This window comes from Rhopalosiphum maidis, chromosome 4, assembly GCF_003676215.2.
Source record: "Rhopalosiphum maidis isolate BTI-1 chromosome 4, ASM367621v3, whole genome shotgun sequence".
NCBI lineage: Eukaryota > Metazoa > Arthropoda > Insecta > Hemiptera > Aphididae > Rhopalosiphum > Rhopalosiphum maidis.
Window position 1 is genome coordinate 36005951 of NC_040880.1, and position 19693 is coordinate 36025643.

At 28.0% G+C, this 19693-nt stretch overlaps 1 protein-coding gene across 1 annotated transcript; it reads right to left on the minus strand.

The window, feature by feature from the left end:
• LOC113557336 (facilitated trehalose transporter Tret1-like) lies at nucleotides 1-4055 on the minus strand. The gene is made up of 7 exons (XM_026962802.1): nucleotides 4048-4055; nucleotides 3808-3946; nucleotides 2325-2460; nucleotides 1912-2196; nucleotides 1458-1840; nucleotides 1251-1377; nucleotides 1-1002 (listed from the first exon to the last, which is right to left on the minus strand). The coding sequence occupies exons 1-7, from the start codon at nucleotides 4053-4055 to the stop codon at nucleotides 458-460; spliced, it is 1623 nt and encodes a 540-aa protein (XP_026818603.1). The 3' UTR covers nucleotides 1-457.
• Between the last annotated feature and the right edge of the window lie 15638 nt (nucleotides 4056-19693).

Sequence of the window (19693 nt, forward strand, 5' to 3'; positions counted from 1 at the left end):
GTATATTGTATATATATATAAAAAATTATTTATCTATCAATATATTATTCACAAAGTATAACAAAACATTGTTTATTTTCTAAAACTAAAATAAATCACTTTTTGTCAGTCTTAAAAACAACTATAAAGGTATAAATATCGTAAAATCTAATACTACATCAATAATGATATTATGGTAAGTAAAGTAAAAATGCCATGAATATCGTCGTAGCTTTCAAACTTTGAAAGCACCGAAAACAATACTTAATCGAGTTAATTGTAGTTTTAACAATAATAATATTATACAAAACAGGCGTTCGTGACAACGTGCTATGTATTACAACAAAACACGATATCAAATCATTAAAAATAAAAAAAAACAAATATATACCGATATATATATTCAATAAGGAACTAACCGATGGCGATATTTCCTCATCATCGTAATGTTCGGTTTAACACAACCGTCGTCAAATTTTCATACAGATACACCGCTGTCGCGTTTTGGCAGATTGAAGACGACATCGGGAAACTCAAATTTTTTATTGTTGTTATTGCATTGAATGGAAGCTGTCGCATTGGCAGCGATGACGACCGGTCTTTTCGGTTTTTTTTTATGGCAGAACGAATCCTCGATCTCTTGCAGCGTCTTGTTTTTGGTCTCCGGGCAGAAGTAGTAGAAGAACACTGTGCTAAGTATAGACACGGAACCGTATACAGCGAACGTGCCGGACTTGGTGACCAGTTCCTGAAGGATTGGGTACGTCTGGAGTACGATGAATATGGAGAAATGTCCTACGCACGTGGCCACACCACCGAGCATGCCTCGAATCTGTCTGGGAAACACCTCGCCGATCATCACCCACGGCACGATTAGATAGCCGATCGTCGAACAGGCGTAGAACACGAACAGGCATACGATCGGGAACCACGTGTTTGACGCGGGTTGCCCAGCTGCCACCCAAGTGACGTTCTGGTACATGTAGCCGGCAAAGCACAGCATCGATATGCCGCACCCCATACCTGTAAATAAAAACATTTTATATACACCATACCGACCAGTTACCGTGGTTGGAGTGTAGTCGGATTTGTTGCTAAGTCCCGCCGGGTCACGTGTTGTACGATTTTCGGATTCGAGTTATTTTATAAGTACAACTACGTATTTGTCATTCGACACGATGATTTGGAAAAATGTAAAATTGAAAAAAAACACCCAGAACGTGACACATGACGGCGGACAACCGGCTCGAGTGGGCAAATCGTATACGTACTGGATATGTAGGAGAGCGGTTTCCGGCCCAGTCGCCACATCAACATGCAGCCGATCACGGTAAATACCAACCGAATGATTCCCAGTACGATGGTGGCTACGTACTTGTCGATCGTAGAACCCGAATCCTGTAAAAACGTTGAGAAAGAGCAGTGAAGTTTAGACATATAATGAAGCACCGGTATATAATGAGTGCAACAATACTAACCCGTATAACGTCGACCGCGTAAAACGTGACTACGTTCAGTCCAGAGAACTGACTCAGCAAGAAATAGATGGAAACGATCAAGAACGGTTTGTACGCAGACGGCCGGCTAATGAGTCGGAGCTTTTCCTTGAACGAAAGCGATTCGTCCATTCTAGAGGACATGCGCAGGTCGTTGAATTCGGTGTCCACGTCGCACTTGCTATCTCGCACTCGCCTCAGACTGGCCCTGCACCGCATCTCGTCATTCTTTGACGATATCAGCCACGTCGGCGATTCCGGTATGAAGAAAGCCAGAAGCAACGCCATAGCGGGCATCGTGGCGTTCAAGAACGCCAACGTGTCCCAGTCCAAGAACGAACCGAACAAATACTCCAGCGTGACACCTGCACGGGTGATTACGTCGGCGTTATTAATGCGGTCATCGTTAAGAGTACAAAAATAAATCGTTGCGAACCCAAAGACGTTCCGACGGACGCGAAAGCGGACAACATGCCACGCAGGTGCGGCTGTGACACCTCAGACGTGTACACTCGGGACGGGGAGCCGATCATGCCGGAACTCAGGCCCGCCAGAAATCTCCCTATGTAAATCCAGTGAACTGACGTCGCGGAGCCCACCATCAGCCATCCGACGATAGCGGGCAACTGCAAAGCGATTAAGGTCTTCTTGCGGCCCAATAAGTCGGTGAAGTAGCTGGCCAGTATGCATCCGCACGGCGTTCCGATGGTCGACACGCTAGCTGCGATGACGACGAGAGTTGGACGTTATTATTGTCAATCAATATTAATGTATCATTTATAATCATCGTTATCGCCGTGTCATAATTGACGCGGCCGTCAAATATCGATTTATATATTTGGAACTCACCTATCCAAGAGGCTTCGTATTTGTTGACCGGAATCCTGGATCCGACCATCATAAGTTGGGGTAAACTGACGGCGGTGTAGCCGAACACCAGTCCAGTGTTTATGGTGCCCCAGTTGGCCGATAAGGCGACGAGAATCTGTAACAACGATTTTTATCATCAATAAGTAATAATAAGTAATAAGCCGGTATTAAAGTTTATTTCGTGTATGGACACGACAATCAATTAATTACGTCATCGTGAACGATATGTTGAAATGTGCAATTACGTGTTATGTTTTTAGTTTAATTTTTTTTTGATTAAAAAAATTAAATTTCTAGTTAAAATTTAATTAGCTTTCTTTTACTTTTATTGCAATGGCCAAATTTCCAAATTATTATAATAAGACGAGCGCATGATACTTGAATAATTACAATTATAGATCAAAATATTTTATTAATATTGTATGAGCTTAAAATATTTAAAACTGTGTTTATTATAATAAACATAATATATTATATTATAATTATATATAATTTAGTGTTTGTTTTATATAAGCATTATAAGCTATTTTATTCTTTTACTCTGAACAATTTACGCAGTGTAATTATTTTTATGATACACGAGATTCAAATAATTACCACCACGACGATTGCACTTATCAAATTTTTATTACCGATATATAATTATATCTTTATTGTTTTTGCAATCGTTATTAACGCTATTGTCATTTAAGGTTTTGTGTTTTGAAGGCGATTTGTTTAGTAACTCAGATTTGTATAGCATATAAATTGTATTAAACAAAGCAACTGTATAAGTACTCTAGGAAATGTTTTTTTATTAACTATTATTATTTATTTCTATGTATATATATATTATAATATATATATGTAAACATTCAATACGCGACAGTGTTCGTTATGAAAAGTCCACCAATCGTTCATCGTTTATTATTAAATTTTGTAAAATAACGTCCGCACTTTTTTTGTATAAAATACAATTTTACAAGCGTTTAATTAAACTGCCAGATGCCATAAAAAAACAATATTATTATTATCTTTCTCGCGTGTCATTAATGTAAAAATATTCTTCTTTGTTATTGATTCATTCTGATAAAATATAATAAATAATGGCCTGTAAGCCGACTAGTCAACATGTCAAATTGGTTTCACATTAGATGTGAAAAAATTTAATAATTATATATATATATATATACAACTCAATAGTACATATATTATATACAATTTTTAGGTAAATAATTAAACGTTGCGCTATTAAATTAAATTTACTTTAATAATAATATAAATTATAATATATGTATGGCTTTTATATGACTTTCGTATAATCTTCATAATACTTTTGTTATATTATAGTACGTGATTAGTATAAGATAAAGGCTAAAAGATGCGTCTCAAACGATATGCAACGATCATACGTAATTTAAATTTTTAAATTTGTACTCAGATTATAAATAGTAATCATAATAATAAAAACAACAAAAAGCACCTGTTTAAGCGAACTGCCTTTGGTCGGTTTTGTTAGTTCAGGCGTGTCTTCTTTCAATAACGGTTCGTCCTTGCTCGGCATTTTTACGGCAATCATCAACTTTGAGCCCATGATATTCTCGGCGCTACACATTTCCGAACTGTAACAACGACACGTGACAACAGGGAATGGTTGTAAAAATGAAACGAAGTAAAATACATAACAGTTATTTGCAATGTGCTTGTGTTTTGGTATACTTACATCGCCATTTTTTTTTCTCTATAAATCAAACGCAAAATATAATTATACCTGGACGGTCGCTAATACAAATATAACTTTTTTAAAAAACGACCATTTGTCCATTAGAAAAAAAAAATAATAATATTAATCAACAAGCGATGATATTCGACTTCGTTGCACCTGTTGCAAACGCGAAAACCAATGTTTCGAAATCAACGTAATTTCGAAAAAATCTGTTTTCTACCGGAGCTGCAACGTTGCGCATCGGAGGCGTTCAACACACTGTCATAAGCAATCGTCGCTGCGCGCACTTAAACTCGACTGCCGTCCAACGTACGACGTTGAGGCTGGTCTTGACGCCGCCACCGGTGGGCAACACACATTATTATTATTATTGCTACGAACGTCGGCGGGGTGACGATAGTGGTGGTGGTGGCTGCCGGAGGGACGGACGTGCGGAGTGTATATGTGTGTGTGTGTGTGTGTGTATATATATATTTATAATATAATATATTATAAGAGTGTGTGTGTGTGTATTTTCTTATGTGCGTCACACGTGTAGCGCTATGCCGCTATAATACCCAGTCGTTGGCCAAACGTTTGTTTTTCCGCCGCAATAGTCGGTGTCAACTTTTTAGGTTTTTTTTTTCTAGGGGATGGGTCGAATAATATCACAAATTCAACCCAAACTCGAACTGGATTTTTTTGACAAAGCGTTTGAACACAATCTTCAATTTTCTTTTTAGTTTCTTCAAAACAATTTTCGTACTTGAACAAAGTATAGTTTCAATTCTAAAGTCTATAAATATTATTGGATTGAAGCTATTTTTGTCTATTGAAAATAAATAAATAATAATTGTAAAAAAATATACTGCTGTGCTATTTTTTTACAGTACATTTTTATATTTTATATTTTCATAACATCCACTGAGTCATGTATGAATTCAACGAAGGTAAATTAATATAATTTGAATTAACAGTAATAAAAAAAGATTCGAAAATCATTAAAATTAAGCCGAGTTCATATCAACCTAATGGTGGTCAGTTTTTTCTAAAAATAAATAAAAAAAACGATGTATTACATTATTGAACAAAAAATGTCTTAATTCAAAAATAGTCGTAAACAAATAATTGTGTTTTGTTTACGTTTACAATATTTTATGAATTAATATAAATAATATTTATAATTATTTTATTAGTTATAAATCACCGGTTTGTTAAAAAGTTATGATATATTATGTATAGCGTAAGGCCGTAAGAATATGGATTTGAGTTTAAGAATGGTTTTAAGTTTTAATTTCTTCACCGACATTTTAATTATCTTATAAAATTAAAAAATTTAAATATAGTTTATATTATATTTTAAATAATCATGAAGTTAGGGATAAAAATGTAAAATATAATGACTACCTACTCGAGCCTAGGATAGGTCCCATTAACTGCTATAATATGGTCTTGTATACTGTTTTACATGAGTGGTGTTGATTGCAGATTGTGTTTTTATACCTCGAAAGTTTAGCCCTTTGTAAAATATATTGGTTAACGTCCTTGAAAAGATTAACCCCGTTTTCGTCAATCCTCGTTCGTAGCTACGTTCTATAGATCAAATATCGATAAAGAAAATTAAGCTTAAAATACCTACTTGCTCATTGTAATTTAGGTAATAAATAGGTATGCGTCAACACACAAAATCATTTTAATACACGTTTGTGCACGATTAAATCTTATCATTTTTATTTAAATCTATACAGTCTACACACAATATATTTAAATGTTTAAAGAAAAAAATAATATGAACTGATATCTATGTACCTACATTATATATTATACATATATATATATATATATATATTAGGTTTATAAAATAATATATTTGATCTGAAAAACAAATTGTTGTAGTAGAACTTTTTTGGTATAAAATAAATGGCGAAATTATTTAATTTTAATTTTATCACAACATCGCCATAATAATGTATAAATTATCACTTTATTATTTCGTCGTAATAGTGATATGTTATAATTCACAAATAATTTTTAAAAAAATTGTCTATATCGCTTACACGTTGTATTGTTGTCAAACAATTATTTATAATTTAATGATGTTAAATTACATCATATAGGTATATTATGGCCGACTTGTTTAAAATACCGAAGATCTAAATTATAATTTACATATATTGTTGGAATATTAGACAAAATGGGTTTGTTGTTAATCGATTTATATGCAAATATTAGTTTATTACCTATATGAATATATTCGAGTATGTTATACCGATATATATACATATACTACGCATTACAATAATATAATAACATTGGCCACATATACTTAAAAATAACAATAACGTAAATACATGATGGCAGCAATATGGTCAATTATTTTAAACACTAGTTTTTCAAAATGAATGATTGATTTTTTTTATTTATACTTTAAAGTATTTTATTATTTTTCATTGTAATTATTATCAAAAAATATCCAATATAGTGCATAGACTGGGGCTAAGAATCCTTGAAGTCACATATTTACAGTTTATAACGAACCTATAGCCCCTCTATCCCAACAAATTTCATTTATTTATTCATATAATATTATATTAGGTATTAGTTGTTTTAAAATTCAAATGTTTTGATGAGAGACACTACCTAGACTCATAGGTAGGTACTTCTTACATAATATTATATCGGTTCTCATTTTGTAAAGTAAATTTGTTATGAGAATATACGTTATTCTAATTCTTGAAAAAATATTCCTGTCTTATTTTCTCTAAAAGCAAACATTTTCAATCAATTTTGGTTATTAATGTGTTTAACAATTATTCTAAGTTATATTTGTTTCAAAATTGTTAACCTAACTAGCATTTCAGCACGTGTAGGTTCGCAAACTTGAGAATATAACGTAAACATAACAAATTAATATTCGAAAATTTACATAATAATTATAATATATAATATATAATATTGAGCAACATATAACATATTAAAAATGTTTTTAACTCACCTTTAAGTTAAAATACAAAAAAACTTCAGAGAGAATACAGATAATTTGGTTATCATTCAATTTAATTTTAGGTCAATAATTAACTCTAATATATAATGTAAACGAAACTGTCTAAACGAGAACTGCTGTAAGTAAATTTGCTGTGTATACGCTTGTAAATCAACAGGCAACAAATTAAATCTTCTAGAATAGGTAATTCTCTATAATTTTATCAATATTTAACGTCGTATTACCTATACTATCATAAGTCAAATAATTATTATATTATGTTAATTACCTAGTAAACAACCGTAAAATATGTATTTATTTGATGTTGTTTAAGGTACCTATGAATAATTGCTTTAAATAGCTAATAAATATTTTATACATATGAATCAATGGGCCGATGTAAGTTGAGACTTAGTCTCAACAGAAGAAAAAAAATTAATCATATCCTCAGAAATATTGCTAATAATAATTACACTTACACACTGAAGAATCGCTTATCATGTTTGCAGTTCAAGAATTTAGAATGATTACATAGTTATAATTTATAATAATTATTATTTACAGAACAGACATTTATTTATAATTAATAATTCTAATGTATTTACGATATATTGTATACTATTTATAGTGAAATAATTGTACCTAATCTTTAAATTATTGTATGCATTTAAATAAAACTAGCGATTATCAAATTATATACATTAGATATTCATTAAACTTTAAAATTTAATCACATAAAAAAGTAAGTTGATTTTAGTAATTAGTTATTAGATATATAATAAAAAAAAAAAAAGAAAAAAATATAATACAATATAATATAATATCCAATATAATCTAAAAATCATAATATAATATATTAAAATAGGCTATAATAATATACTTAGATAACCTAATTTACTACAATTATATTATTGGTTTTAAATGCCAACGTTTTAAAAATAATTAAAAATATTATATTATATAATGGATTTTTCAAAAATATATCATTCTCTAAGTTTTCTATCACATTAAATACCTACATAAAGTCTACATTCACCGAAAGTTTTCAGAAAAATAATTTAAAAACTTAGTAAGGTGAAATTGGCAATAGCTAGCAGTTATTACTTTTTTGAGAGCTCTGCTCAGAATCATTTTTTGAATGCATTTATTTATATTTATGATTCACATTTTTTTTATATAGATTGCATATAATTTATAGTTTATACAATTGATAAATTAATTAAGCCTCTATAAATTTAATATTATATCTATAGCTAGTATCCTCGTAATATATTGTCATACAGTAGAAAACCTTTTTTATCGCAGAAACTTAAAATATATCTATTTTTAGTTTTCACTGTGCATTGTATTTTATAATTACAACATAATTGTTATAATTTTTCAATGAATAAAAATGATTTTATCACTTTATAATTTTAAACATACAATAAACCTTAAATGTAGAAAAATGTCATTCTAGGTATCTAATATGTTTATATAGGTACTTTGTATTTTGTGCACTAAAATGCAATCTCTAATTTATTTATTCTTATTATTACAATTATTAAAATTGCATCACCGAAATATAACATGAAATCCTAAAGTATTAGCATGACAACTAGAGACGATATTGTCTATCACGCGATACTTGGAAACAGTTAAAATTACATCATGCAAATTAGATTGTACCACTATATGTTTTCAGTTTAAATATTTAAAAGCTATAATAATTTCTACAAAACCTCTGAATAAAAATTAAAGATTATGTATATATAAAACACATGTATTCAACATTACTGATACATTTTGAATACTAGATTTTTGTCCGATTTATTTAACTCGAATATTCCATACAATAGGACCTCACTGAATCGACATTTTCGAATGAGTAGCTCAAAAAAAGTATACAAAAAACTTTCGAATTCACCTTTTAAATTTCATTATAATTAAAACAACGTGATAAAAAAACGATATTCTTATTGAAACAATCAACGTCTTGACATAGAAGAGATCAAAAACGTCAAAAACATTTAGTAGATTACAGAATAGTTTATAAGCCCATGATTTCTATGTTTGTATATCTAAAATATCTGATTTCGGTTATAAGCAAATAAATAGGAAATTCTAATCAATATTTCAGTGAATAATCATTCGTTATTTTAACACGAGAATTTATATAATTTTTTTATATAATATATAATTAAATGGGTTATATACCTAAAATTATTTAACAAAGTAACAAAATATGTGAGTACAAGTTTTAGTTTAACTAAATAATAGCAGGTAAAAATGTAAATTAACTTTTATATATGTAGGGAACAAATATTAAAATTAAATAAGTATAATATTAGTAGGTATAAAAGTATATTAAATATTACACTGCAATGTGTTAAACATATCGTTAGTCGTTACTGACCAACCAGAAACCCGGTAATATAATACACAAAAAATAATATGTCATATAATATTATGAATATGAAACATGTGCAAATGTATTGTGTACACTATATATACAGCCGATTCGGATAAATGCAAATTTTACAACGTTCAATGCCGCAAATTGGTGTTATAATTACTGAACATCATGCGTGTACACGTTTATATCGATAAAGCAATTATAAAGAACTTTTAAAACAGTTTGTAACACGTGATTTACTAACGAGCCCTTTCTGTACGTATAGTGGCTACAGTTTAGTGTACAATAATAATTATCGACACAATATCATGATAAATACGATAAAATATTAACAAAATCAAGGCCAACTCATATTATAAACCAATCCCATAATGATACATGTGAGTACAGATAATACAGAAAAAGAAATAAATTTCGTTGCACCAATTGCAGTTGTTAAACAATATTACAATAACAATAAATTGTTTTTAATGTTCTATTCCTATGCAGTTGTATATAGTCATAATATTGCATACTTCAAAATATTACAATAACTCAAATTAAACATTTTTTTGAGAACTATACACACAGTTTTCCGCAGACGTTATGAACGCCAAATTTTGGCAAATACATAGTAACATGTTCACTATTGATTATAATATTATTATGGTGTAGATACCACAAAAAAGTTAAAGATACGTCAATAATTGAGACGTGACGAATGAAGAAACCAATTATTTTTCTATGGGGTGATTATGTCCGACATCGTTATTGTCCATAGGTAACGAATGATTAAATTAAATAAAAAAAATAAAAGAGTGATAATATAAAAACGTCATAAAAATAAAAAACACACTGCGCACGTACTTTATCGGCTTGTAATATTATCCGAAATATATTGTTGCGCGTATTTGCGGTTCATCTCGTTCGAACAACAATATAATACATATACACGGGTGTGTGGGACACGTTAAAAAACGTGTGCGAGTTGACGCCAGCATTTTGTATGAGATAACATCGTTTTAGCCAGAGCCTGTATGCAATAAAACGTCAGATGAACGTGCTGACAAAATCGCAATAATATGTATGTATATATATATAATAAAAGTTCTGACGTTATAAATTAATTATATTTCATGTGGACTAAAATATAAGTATAATCATTTAGCGTTTCCTTGACCCGCGGCGGTCGCCTTAGCCGACGCGGACTAATCGAGTTCAATGACGGTTTTACAATACGATATTATTGATATTATATTTATATGTGCCTATACGCGCGGTGCTATATTGTATTCCAAACTTACTATAATTTTATTTTTATAGTTATAGTAGTTATACATACTATGACGCTGACGTTTAGCATTATTTTACTTAAAAACTATATGAAAACTTACAATTAACAATTTACGATGAAAAAAAAAAACCAACATATAATAACAATATAATATTTAATAACAATTATTTCGTTATCTAATATTAAAATAAAATTACGTATGCAATTTACACTTTAATTATAAATTATACGGTGTTCTGATTACGTTCTAAATAATAATTATTTAATTCGAATCGACGCATGCGGCATGCTTCGAAAAATGTTTAATTAGTACGAATCATTGATCACTGTAATTATTTGTCACAAAACTTATCATTTACTCATACATCATAGGACATAGAGTATAATATCAAATGCCAATAACCCGATGACGAATTAAGAATTTTCGTCGCGGGGGAAGACATTAAAACTACAATTATTTTGATTAAAGTTTGAATTTTAAATTGTTACTACCTGTTAGTTCGTATAAATTATAGAATACAATAAATAACTTTTATTTTCGTAAATAAGTTATATTTATTTTTTTAATTTACATAAATCAGTAATAATAAATATTTAGTTTGAGGAATCTAAATAGTTTTAATCACCTTAAAGCATATTATTATATATGAGGAAATAGTGTAACCGAGGTAACCGAGGTAAATAGGATACATCACCCTCATTTTCGCTAGTTAAGTTGTAAATGTGCCACTGTACCATGTTCACAACACAAATTTAACAAATTTATAAAAACTAATGTTTAATTAATTTTTTTCTAATTATTGATATCACTTTGAATACATTAAACTTTAAACAATTTCACGAACGTGAATATAAAACCATTTAAAGTAATTAATCTCTTTTATAAATGGCCTCAAATAACGATGTTTATAATTGAATTATATAATTCAGATAATCATAATATAATAGTTTGATGACACACCACACATACATCTAAATAAGAAAACTATTGAATAATACAGTGTAATTATTCAGCGTAAATGTCGAGTCTGATTAAACAAATTTATGTAAAGATACCTTATCTCATCATATTAATATGGTTGGAACTAAGTACTGAGTAGAAATTTCTGTTGGAAAAAGAACGAAAATATAAAAACAATAATTATTATTGAATATTAAATAAATTTATTTTAATAAGTATTATCGTTGAGTATACTCAACGGTATTAATAATTTATCGAATAAACACAATTCATAAATAGATATTATACTAAATGCACCAATATTACGTATTATAATTTATCACTGTGCATCTAGGTATATGATATGTATAATTTATCAGTAAATCACGATGTTTTTAAGTGATTGTAATGAAAACATTGTGTCTTATTGACAAAGAAGCTAATGAAATACCTAACTTAACCTATCATGGATTGATATACACAAGGGTCGAATCTTACACATTCGGAGGTCATTGTGGAAAATAATTTTTTTTACTTAAAAAAATGGTAGGTATACTACGTATATAATTATTTAATTAATGAAAAAATAATCGATAAAATTGTTTAAGCTGTATATATTATAATATATGATAATGTTATTAATTGTCTTATTTGTGTATAAACAAAATTGTATTATCGGTTATCACTATAGGTTTATAACCTTATAAATTATAAACTTATAAATAAACCAAAAATAACCGTACCTAATAACAATAATACACCTACCCATATTATGTTGTTTTAATACATATAATTAGGGTTTTAAAATTTCATGAAACTTTCATGAAATATTTCATTGCAATGAGAAACAAAATATAAATTATTATATTTTAAAGTTTATAATCACATTAACTTGCAAGTGAAAATTTTTAAAAGTTGGTTTATTGTGTGATATAAAGAAAATATGTATAATAAGTAATAAAAATAATAATAACCAATAAGGATCCAATTAATAATACAAGTGATAAATTCTAGGGCTTGGAAGTTGTTGTATTTAATTTTTTTTTGGACTATTTGATTTATTGCTTAGTGAGCTAAAAATCTTTTCCCAGACACCCCGAAAAAATTATAAAAAATGTATATATATTACATAGTGCATATTTTTGCATATTTAAGTATTATCAATATTTTCTATGTATAATTAATATATTATTTCTAATCAACTATAACCGAACACGTTTAAAAGAAGAAAATATATTTGTCAATATTTCATTGAAATATTTCAATTGAAAAATTTCAAGTTAAATATATTTTAAAATTAGAACTCTACATATAATCCATTATAGGTACTTTAGTACTTATTTTTAATAGGTGTTTTGTTAAAAATGAATATATATTTAAATTAAATTACCTTTAAAACACTACTTCTGATTTAATTATAGTGTATTAAAAAAAATTCTTCGTTAATGTTTTAACCTAAAAAAATAAAATTGACCGGATGGAATATCAATTAATGTTATTCATATGCCTAAAGGAAAATGCATAACTAGACAGTGGGTCGCCATTCGCCGATATAATTTACATTTACTTATAAGTTATGTTTATAATATTAGTAGACGCGAATACATTGTAGTTTTTAAATTACGATTAGCTATGTACACGCTACACGCAGTGTCGTAGAAATTGCTAATTATTAGTTTCAATTTTACAATTGATCAAGCACGAATATTTAGCCCAACCTACCTAACCTTAGCACTAACAACTCCCTCCCAAACTTTCTATGGAATTAAGGATTTTTTTTCTTTTTTTATCTGTGGCTTATCAAATAAAATATCTAATCGTATAAATATATACTATTATATGATGAATTGATTTTTTTATGTTATCGTACATTTTTTAATAGTTATAATGCAGACCTAAATATTACTTGATGTTTTTATTATTATAAGTGTATTACACCGTTACCATTTTAATGCGACTTCAAAGATAGATAGATAGCTAGTTTGTTTAAATTTATTGATTATTCATGGATAATGGACATATATATCTATTATTTACCACACATCTATGCATATTTAAAATGTTTATCAAATTGGTGTTACATAAATATTTTTGCAAAAACAACCAAGGCTTTTGACTTCTTTTCTCTATACAAGACGTTAGACATAATGAATTTTTGAATCCAATAATATGAAGGTATTATTTCAATAGAAAAATATAACAAAAAGCTTTTTAAAAAGATCTATAGGCAAGTTAAATTATTGGATATTACAATAATACACAAAACATGACACTTAAAAATTTAAATATTTAATCTTATAAACACACACAAAAAAAGATTTGTCATTTTACATCGAGCCGATTACAGGTACTAATTGTTTAAACAAATAATTTAGCTCAACTTCCGCTGAGGAACATATTGCTTTGTCTGCTTTCTAGATAATTATGTACCGAGCAATAGAATTATTTACCATAGTTATAGCTTCCGCTATTAGATTTGTATTCTATTAAAATTTATAGCAATAGACTTTAATCATAATTATTAATATAATCATTACAATTATGTAGGTGCAATCTACTAAGGAGGTTATTATATCATATCGTAAATTTGTAACACTGCAATATAATATTATACTCGTAATACTTAATAATACTTAAAAATGTGACCAAATAAATGAAAAGCCCACACAGAATAAATAGGGAATAAAACATAAGATTTATTTATTGATAGAATCATAATATTAGATAGTCACTTCGGTAACGAACTTTTAGATAAGTTTATTTATAGCTTTACTACACTGTGTATATTATATTATGTTGAGCACAAATAAATTAAAATATTCTAAACTTCTAAATGATGGCACAACAACAAAAATAATAATAATAATAATAATAATAATGATGTAGTCAACACTCTTTGCCAATTCATATCTTAAAAATTATTGGACTGAATCCGGAAGAAAATATATAGGTATTAGACATTTTTGGACCCATCTTTTGGCTCATCCGTAATGCACATTATACAGACTGATCTAAATTTCACATTGATTATGTCACACATATTTTTACTTTTAGCAAATTTATTCAATTTAAATCTTCATGTAATATTTATTTTTATGTTGTTTTTTCAAGTGTATTTTATACATTTTTTACGTAGGTAACTATGTTTCAAACGTATCATTAAATTAGGGACCATGACTATACCGAAAAGAATCAGAAGCTTATTGCATATAAAAATATTGGTATTCAAATCTCACTAGAACCAATATTATGACTTACCATAAAGACATCTTTTTATGTAAACGGTTTTTGCAAGTTTCTTGAAAAAAACCATATATATTTTATACAACTTGTTTCAAAATTATTTGAAAATGTTTTTGATCGTGACGAATTTTTTCAATAGTTATAATAAATAAAAATTCTTACTATTTTAATAGATCTTACTGTCGTAAAATGTGAAAATAATTTCTAAATAATTAAAATATAAATTTTTATTCAGAAGTACTACTAACTGGTTGCCCCTCTCTCATGTTTTTATATATACTTATTTTTATTCATTACTCTTCTAATTTACTTATTATGCTATTATTAGTATATTAATAGGAAAATATCCTTTAAAATAATATATATATACGTTTTACACATTATTATATCATGTTAAAAAACATTATTATAATTTTTTATTTTATTTTTTAAACATAAATGCATATTTTATTTGAATTTACTGTTTCAACAGTCAAAACTAATTTAATACAAAAGATACTATTTACTATTCAATCACCTAAAGCTTAAGTGACCATATTATTATGGAACTCATCCAAAACTATTTCGATTTCAAAACACAAAATCTATTTTAGTCCACCATTGGTCTAATCATTTCACTTAACAAACAGTAAAAACAATTGCTATTTGGAATCGAAAACAATTTAGTTTCTCAATATTTTAAATTATGTTCCGATAAGACTTTAATTGCGTACACATTCCACAATATCTTAAATAAGTTGCAATTCTAATTTCTAACCTGATTATTTCTAACAACAGTGTATATATTTCATATAATAATATGACAATGTAAAATAAATAGTGTTGTTTTTTTATAGTACTGTTTTTGAACGTTGAATTGAAAAAGATCATAATTTTATATTTATAGCTGTTAAATAAATATGAAATTATATGAAAAACAAGTCACGACTTTTAAATAATTAATTTAAAAAAGTTTTCATTAAAATCGTATGCTTGTGCGGGTTTATTGTAGTGTATTACGTTGTACCTACTTTAGACCTTATTATATCTAACGTGAATGCAAAACATTTACAATGCACACAATTTGAATTTTCTGCAAGATTTCAATTTTATAAATAAATACTAGTTTATTAATTTAATATGTGCTATGGAGTACCTAGGTGCTACTTTTTTTTTTAAACATACATACATATCAAATTAGTACCTACCTAATTAAGTATACGAATTTGCACAAATAAATTATAATTGCGAAATAATATTTCAAGTCATGTATATGATGAATAAATTTAAAGCGAAAACAAAAGTTTGTGTTGATAAAATATCATTAAACATTTTCATAATATAATAAATTTTAATTTTAATTTTAAATGTGGCTCATTAATAATTATTGTCTTGCACACTATTACCATAGTAACTTTTGATTTTATATAAGATATATTTTACCGTAAACTATATTAACGTGCTTGTGTGTGTATGTGTGAGAGAGAATATAGTAATAACATGTATAGGTAATAAAAATATTGTGTCGCGTAACATATGTAGTAATTATTCAAAAGTGTATTATGTAGTAACAGTATATTATAATCCTCAATAATAAAGACTGGTGACCGCGTTGAATGCATTTCTAAAATCAATCGACTGCAACGTTAGTTAAATCAATCATTATTTTTTTTTTCTTTATCAAGGTCCTTTTACCTGCATTGAATGTTACATAACGAAAATGTGACGTTTACGTCATATTAATAAATTCACGAACAATGTTGGAAATGTAAGCTATAATTATTACAGTGTGTCGTATATTAGACAAGGTCAATAATATTATTATGAACAACAATAACAAGTATAATACCATCTGGCTATCCGCGTTTTTACACGAGCACGCGTGATAATGTCGCTATGCCGGACCAATTTCCATCAATTAAAACAAACAATATTAATATATATATAAATTATTCACTACTTCAATAAGATCACTGAAATTAAAAAAACAAACATCACCGGCACGTATATTACCGACTATAGTAGAGAGGGCCATCTATATAATCATTTAAGTCTACGATCGTATTGCATAGATTTTGGGATTGGTCATTAAATAGTGGTAAAAATAATAATCATATTTTTTTAGGAGGAAAGACACATTTTATTACGATTTAATAAATCACCTATTTTTTGATATAATTAAGATGTTGGTCATTATTTTATAATAATAGGCAATCAAATACAAAATAATATGTTAAATCTAACTGTCAAATCAATATTTATTAATATTTATTGTTAAATATCGTTTATACAATATTCAATATGATGAAAAGTACTTAATCATAGCTAAGTTTATTTTGATAGAAAGACTTAAGAGGACGCTATACCCGCATGTGTTGTCTCTGTCTTTACACGCGTAACATAGCTAAAAACTGTTTTACGCGGGACAACTTTACTCCCTCGATATTTCAATAAAAACAACCAAAATTATGAATCCCATTGGGAAGAACTTTACCTGTGACGTAGCGTTTTAATTTTTTCGATAACATGAATGTAATTAAAGTTATCGGTTTGAGAACTTTAGGTTTTTTTCATTTAATTATTAAAAATAATTGGTTACCACTATCAAAAAAATTAAAACACTACAACACAGGTAAAGTTCTTCTCAATACGATTTAAAATTTTGGTAATTTTGATATAAATATCGAGGGAGTAAAGTTTTCCCGCGCAAAACAGTTTTTAACTATGTTACGCGTGTATAAGACAGAGACAACACATGCGGGTATAGCGTCCTCTTAACACTTTATAATATTCTGATATATTTTGAAAAAAAAAAAGGTCATAAATTGGCTTAGGTCTATTATAAGCTCGTTGAATTATACGTGTTGTTTGACAGTAAACTACCAAAGCATTTCAAATGTATTACATGCCGAAACATTTTTATAATATACTATATATGTTTAACTAATTTAAAAGTGTTCAATCCACCCTTATCACCATCAATTGTAAATTGATACGACGAGGTTGGGCGAATTTGCATTTTGGGTGTGGTCGGTGATTTGACGCATGAGGGCTGGTTTTAAAATCATTAGTACCTTACTCAGAAACGCGTATACTACAGGTTTACTATAATGTAGTTTAGTTAGTAATAAATTATAAATATTATCATATTGGCACAGACCGCATGACATCTAATGATGCTTGGCTACATCAAAATTTAAATTGTTTTATTATATTATTTCTCATTGCATATTTAAAATACGATTATACGAACTCAATATAAACACTATTTTATAAATATATATCTCACGCAACCTATATAGGTAAGATAATATTATGCATGGTTGATTAGTTTTCACTCGATACCATAATGATTAAATTTGCATTTAAAAATTATGTGTAAATATGCAACCCCTCGTAAATAATCTTCTCTACTTCAATTATTTATCACCTCATTTTTTTTAAACTTATTCTTGTTCGACCATTTTGAACTTTTTTCGGTAGTGGTAACTGGTAAATGCCATCGAATAATTGTTCAATTTAAATCAATTGACACTTTGATTTTAACTTTTATAACAAGGTCCGTGTCAAGTAGAATGTGGCTTTTAAGAATAATTTGGTTAATTTTTACGCTATTTAAATGTATACCTAAGCTACTTTTCTAAGAACCGAGTTGATTGATATGTACTTTTGTCTTTTTGCGTATTTTTTTCATTTCATAAATCATTATTTTAGCTTCAATTTCGGAAACATCGGGACCGTAATTTTTACGAGTATGTCGTTAATCCTTATTTTCTGACTTATCAGATTCACGGTGGTACATGACGTAACCATTATCGAATAAAATATCGCTATCTCTTTATACCTAACTATTTATAAACTATAATGGAACTATATGGAATTAACATTATAAATAATAAAGAAATTTAAAATAACTAAAAATTTAAATTTAATGAAATTAAAATAAAATCAATTTTAAAATATTTCATCTTAGGTTACGTTTAAGTATCCGTATCCTATCAAATATCAGAAATTATCATCAATAGTCACGCAATGCATTAAACGCCATCAATCGACCACTATATTTTCGACGATTTATAATTTTTACCGATAAAATCCCTATAACAGTGGAGAGTTGCGGAATTCGAAAAAAAAAGTGAAGTAATATTCATAAAAAAAATTGTTCTCCATGCGTTTCGCGTAAACTAATTACATAGTTTATACGTTTTCCGCTATTTATTATGTTATTGACAGGTATTTAAATACAATCGACGATCGACGTGTACAAAGAAAATAATAACTCAAATGCAAGTGATTCGTAGTTGGTAAGATACGATAGTTATATATAATAATATGTATAATACTTACGTATATAGAATTCCGAATGATTAATATGGTACAGTTTAATTCAGACACACACACACACACACAAAGAAGTAATATTATGTAAAATCTTAACACGGAAAGCACAACACCTATTATATTAGCTTAACCCAACTACATTGCATATTTTAAATATACTATGAAAAGTAAAATAAATATTCATACAATATTCGGAAATATTGCAACTCGTTATGTGAGATTTTAATTCATTTTGTAGGAACTTATACGTATTTATTAATTAGTATATGCCATAATATTATATTGACACGATTTATTCGAGACGACTAATATAAACGATTACATATTATTATCAACAATAATTACAATAACGAATATACATACATACATATATATATATATATATAATCGGTAATAATATACCTATTTATAAAATATAAATAAATGTAAAAATATGTTGCACGCGAGTCTAAAAGGAAATCCTTGTTGTATTGATTAACGACAGTGTTCTGAGAATCAATACAATTTATT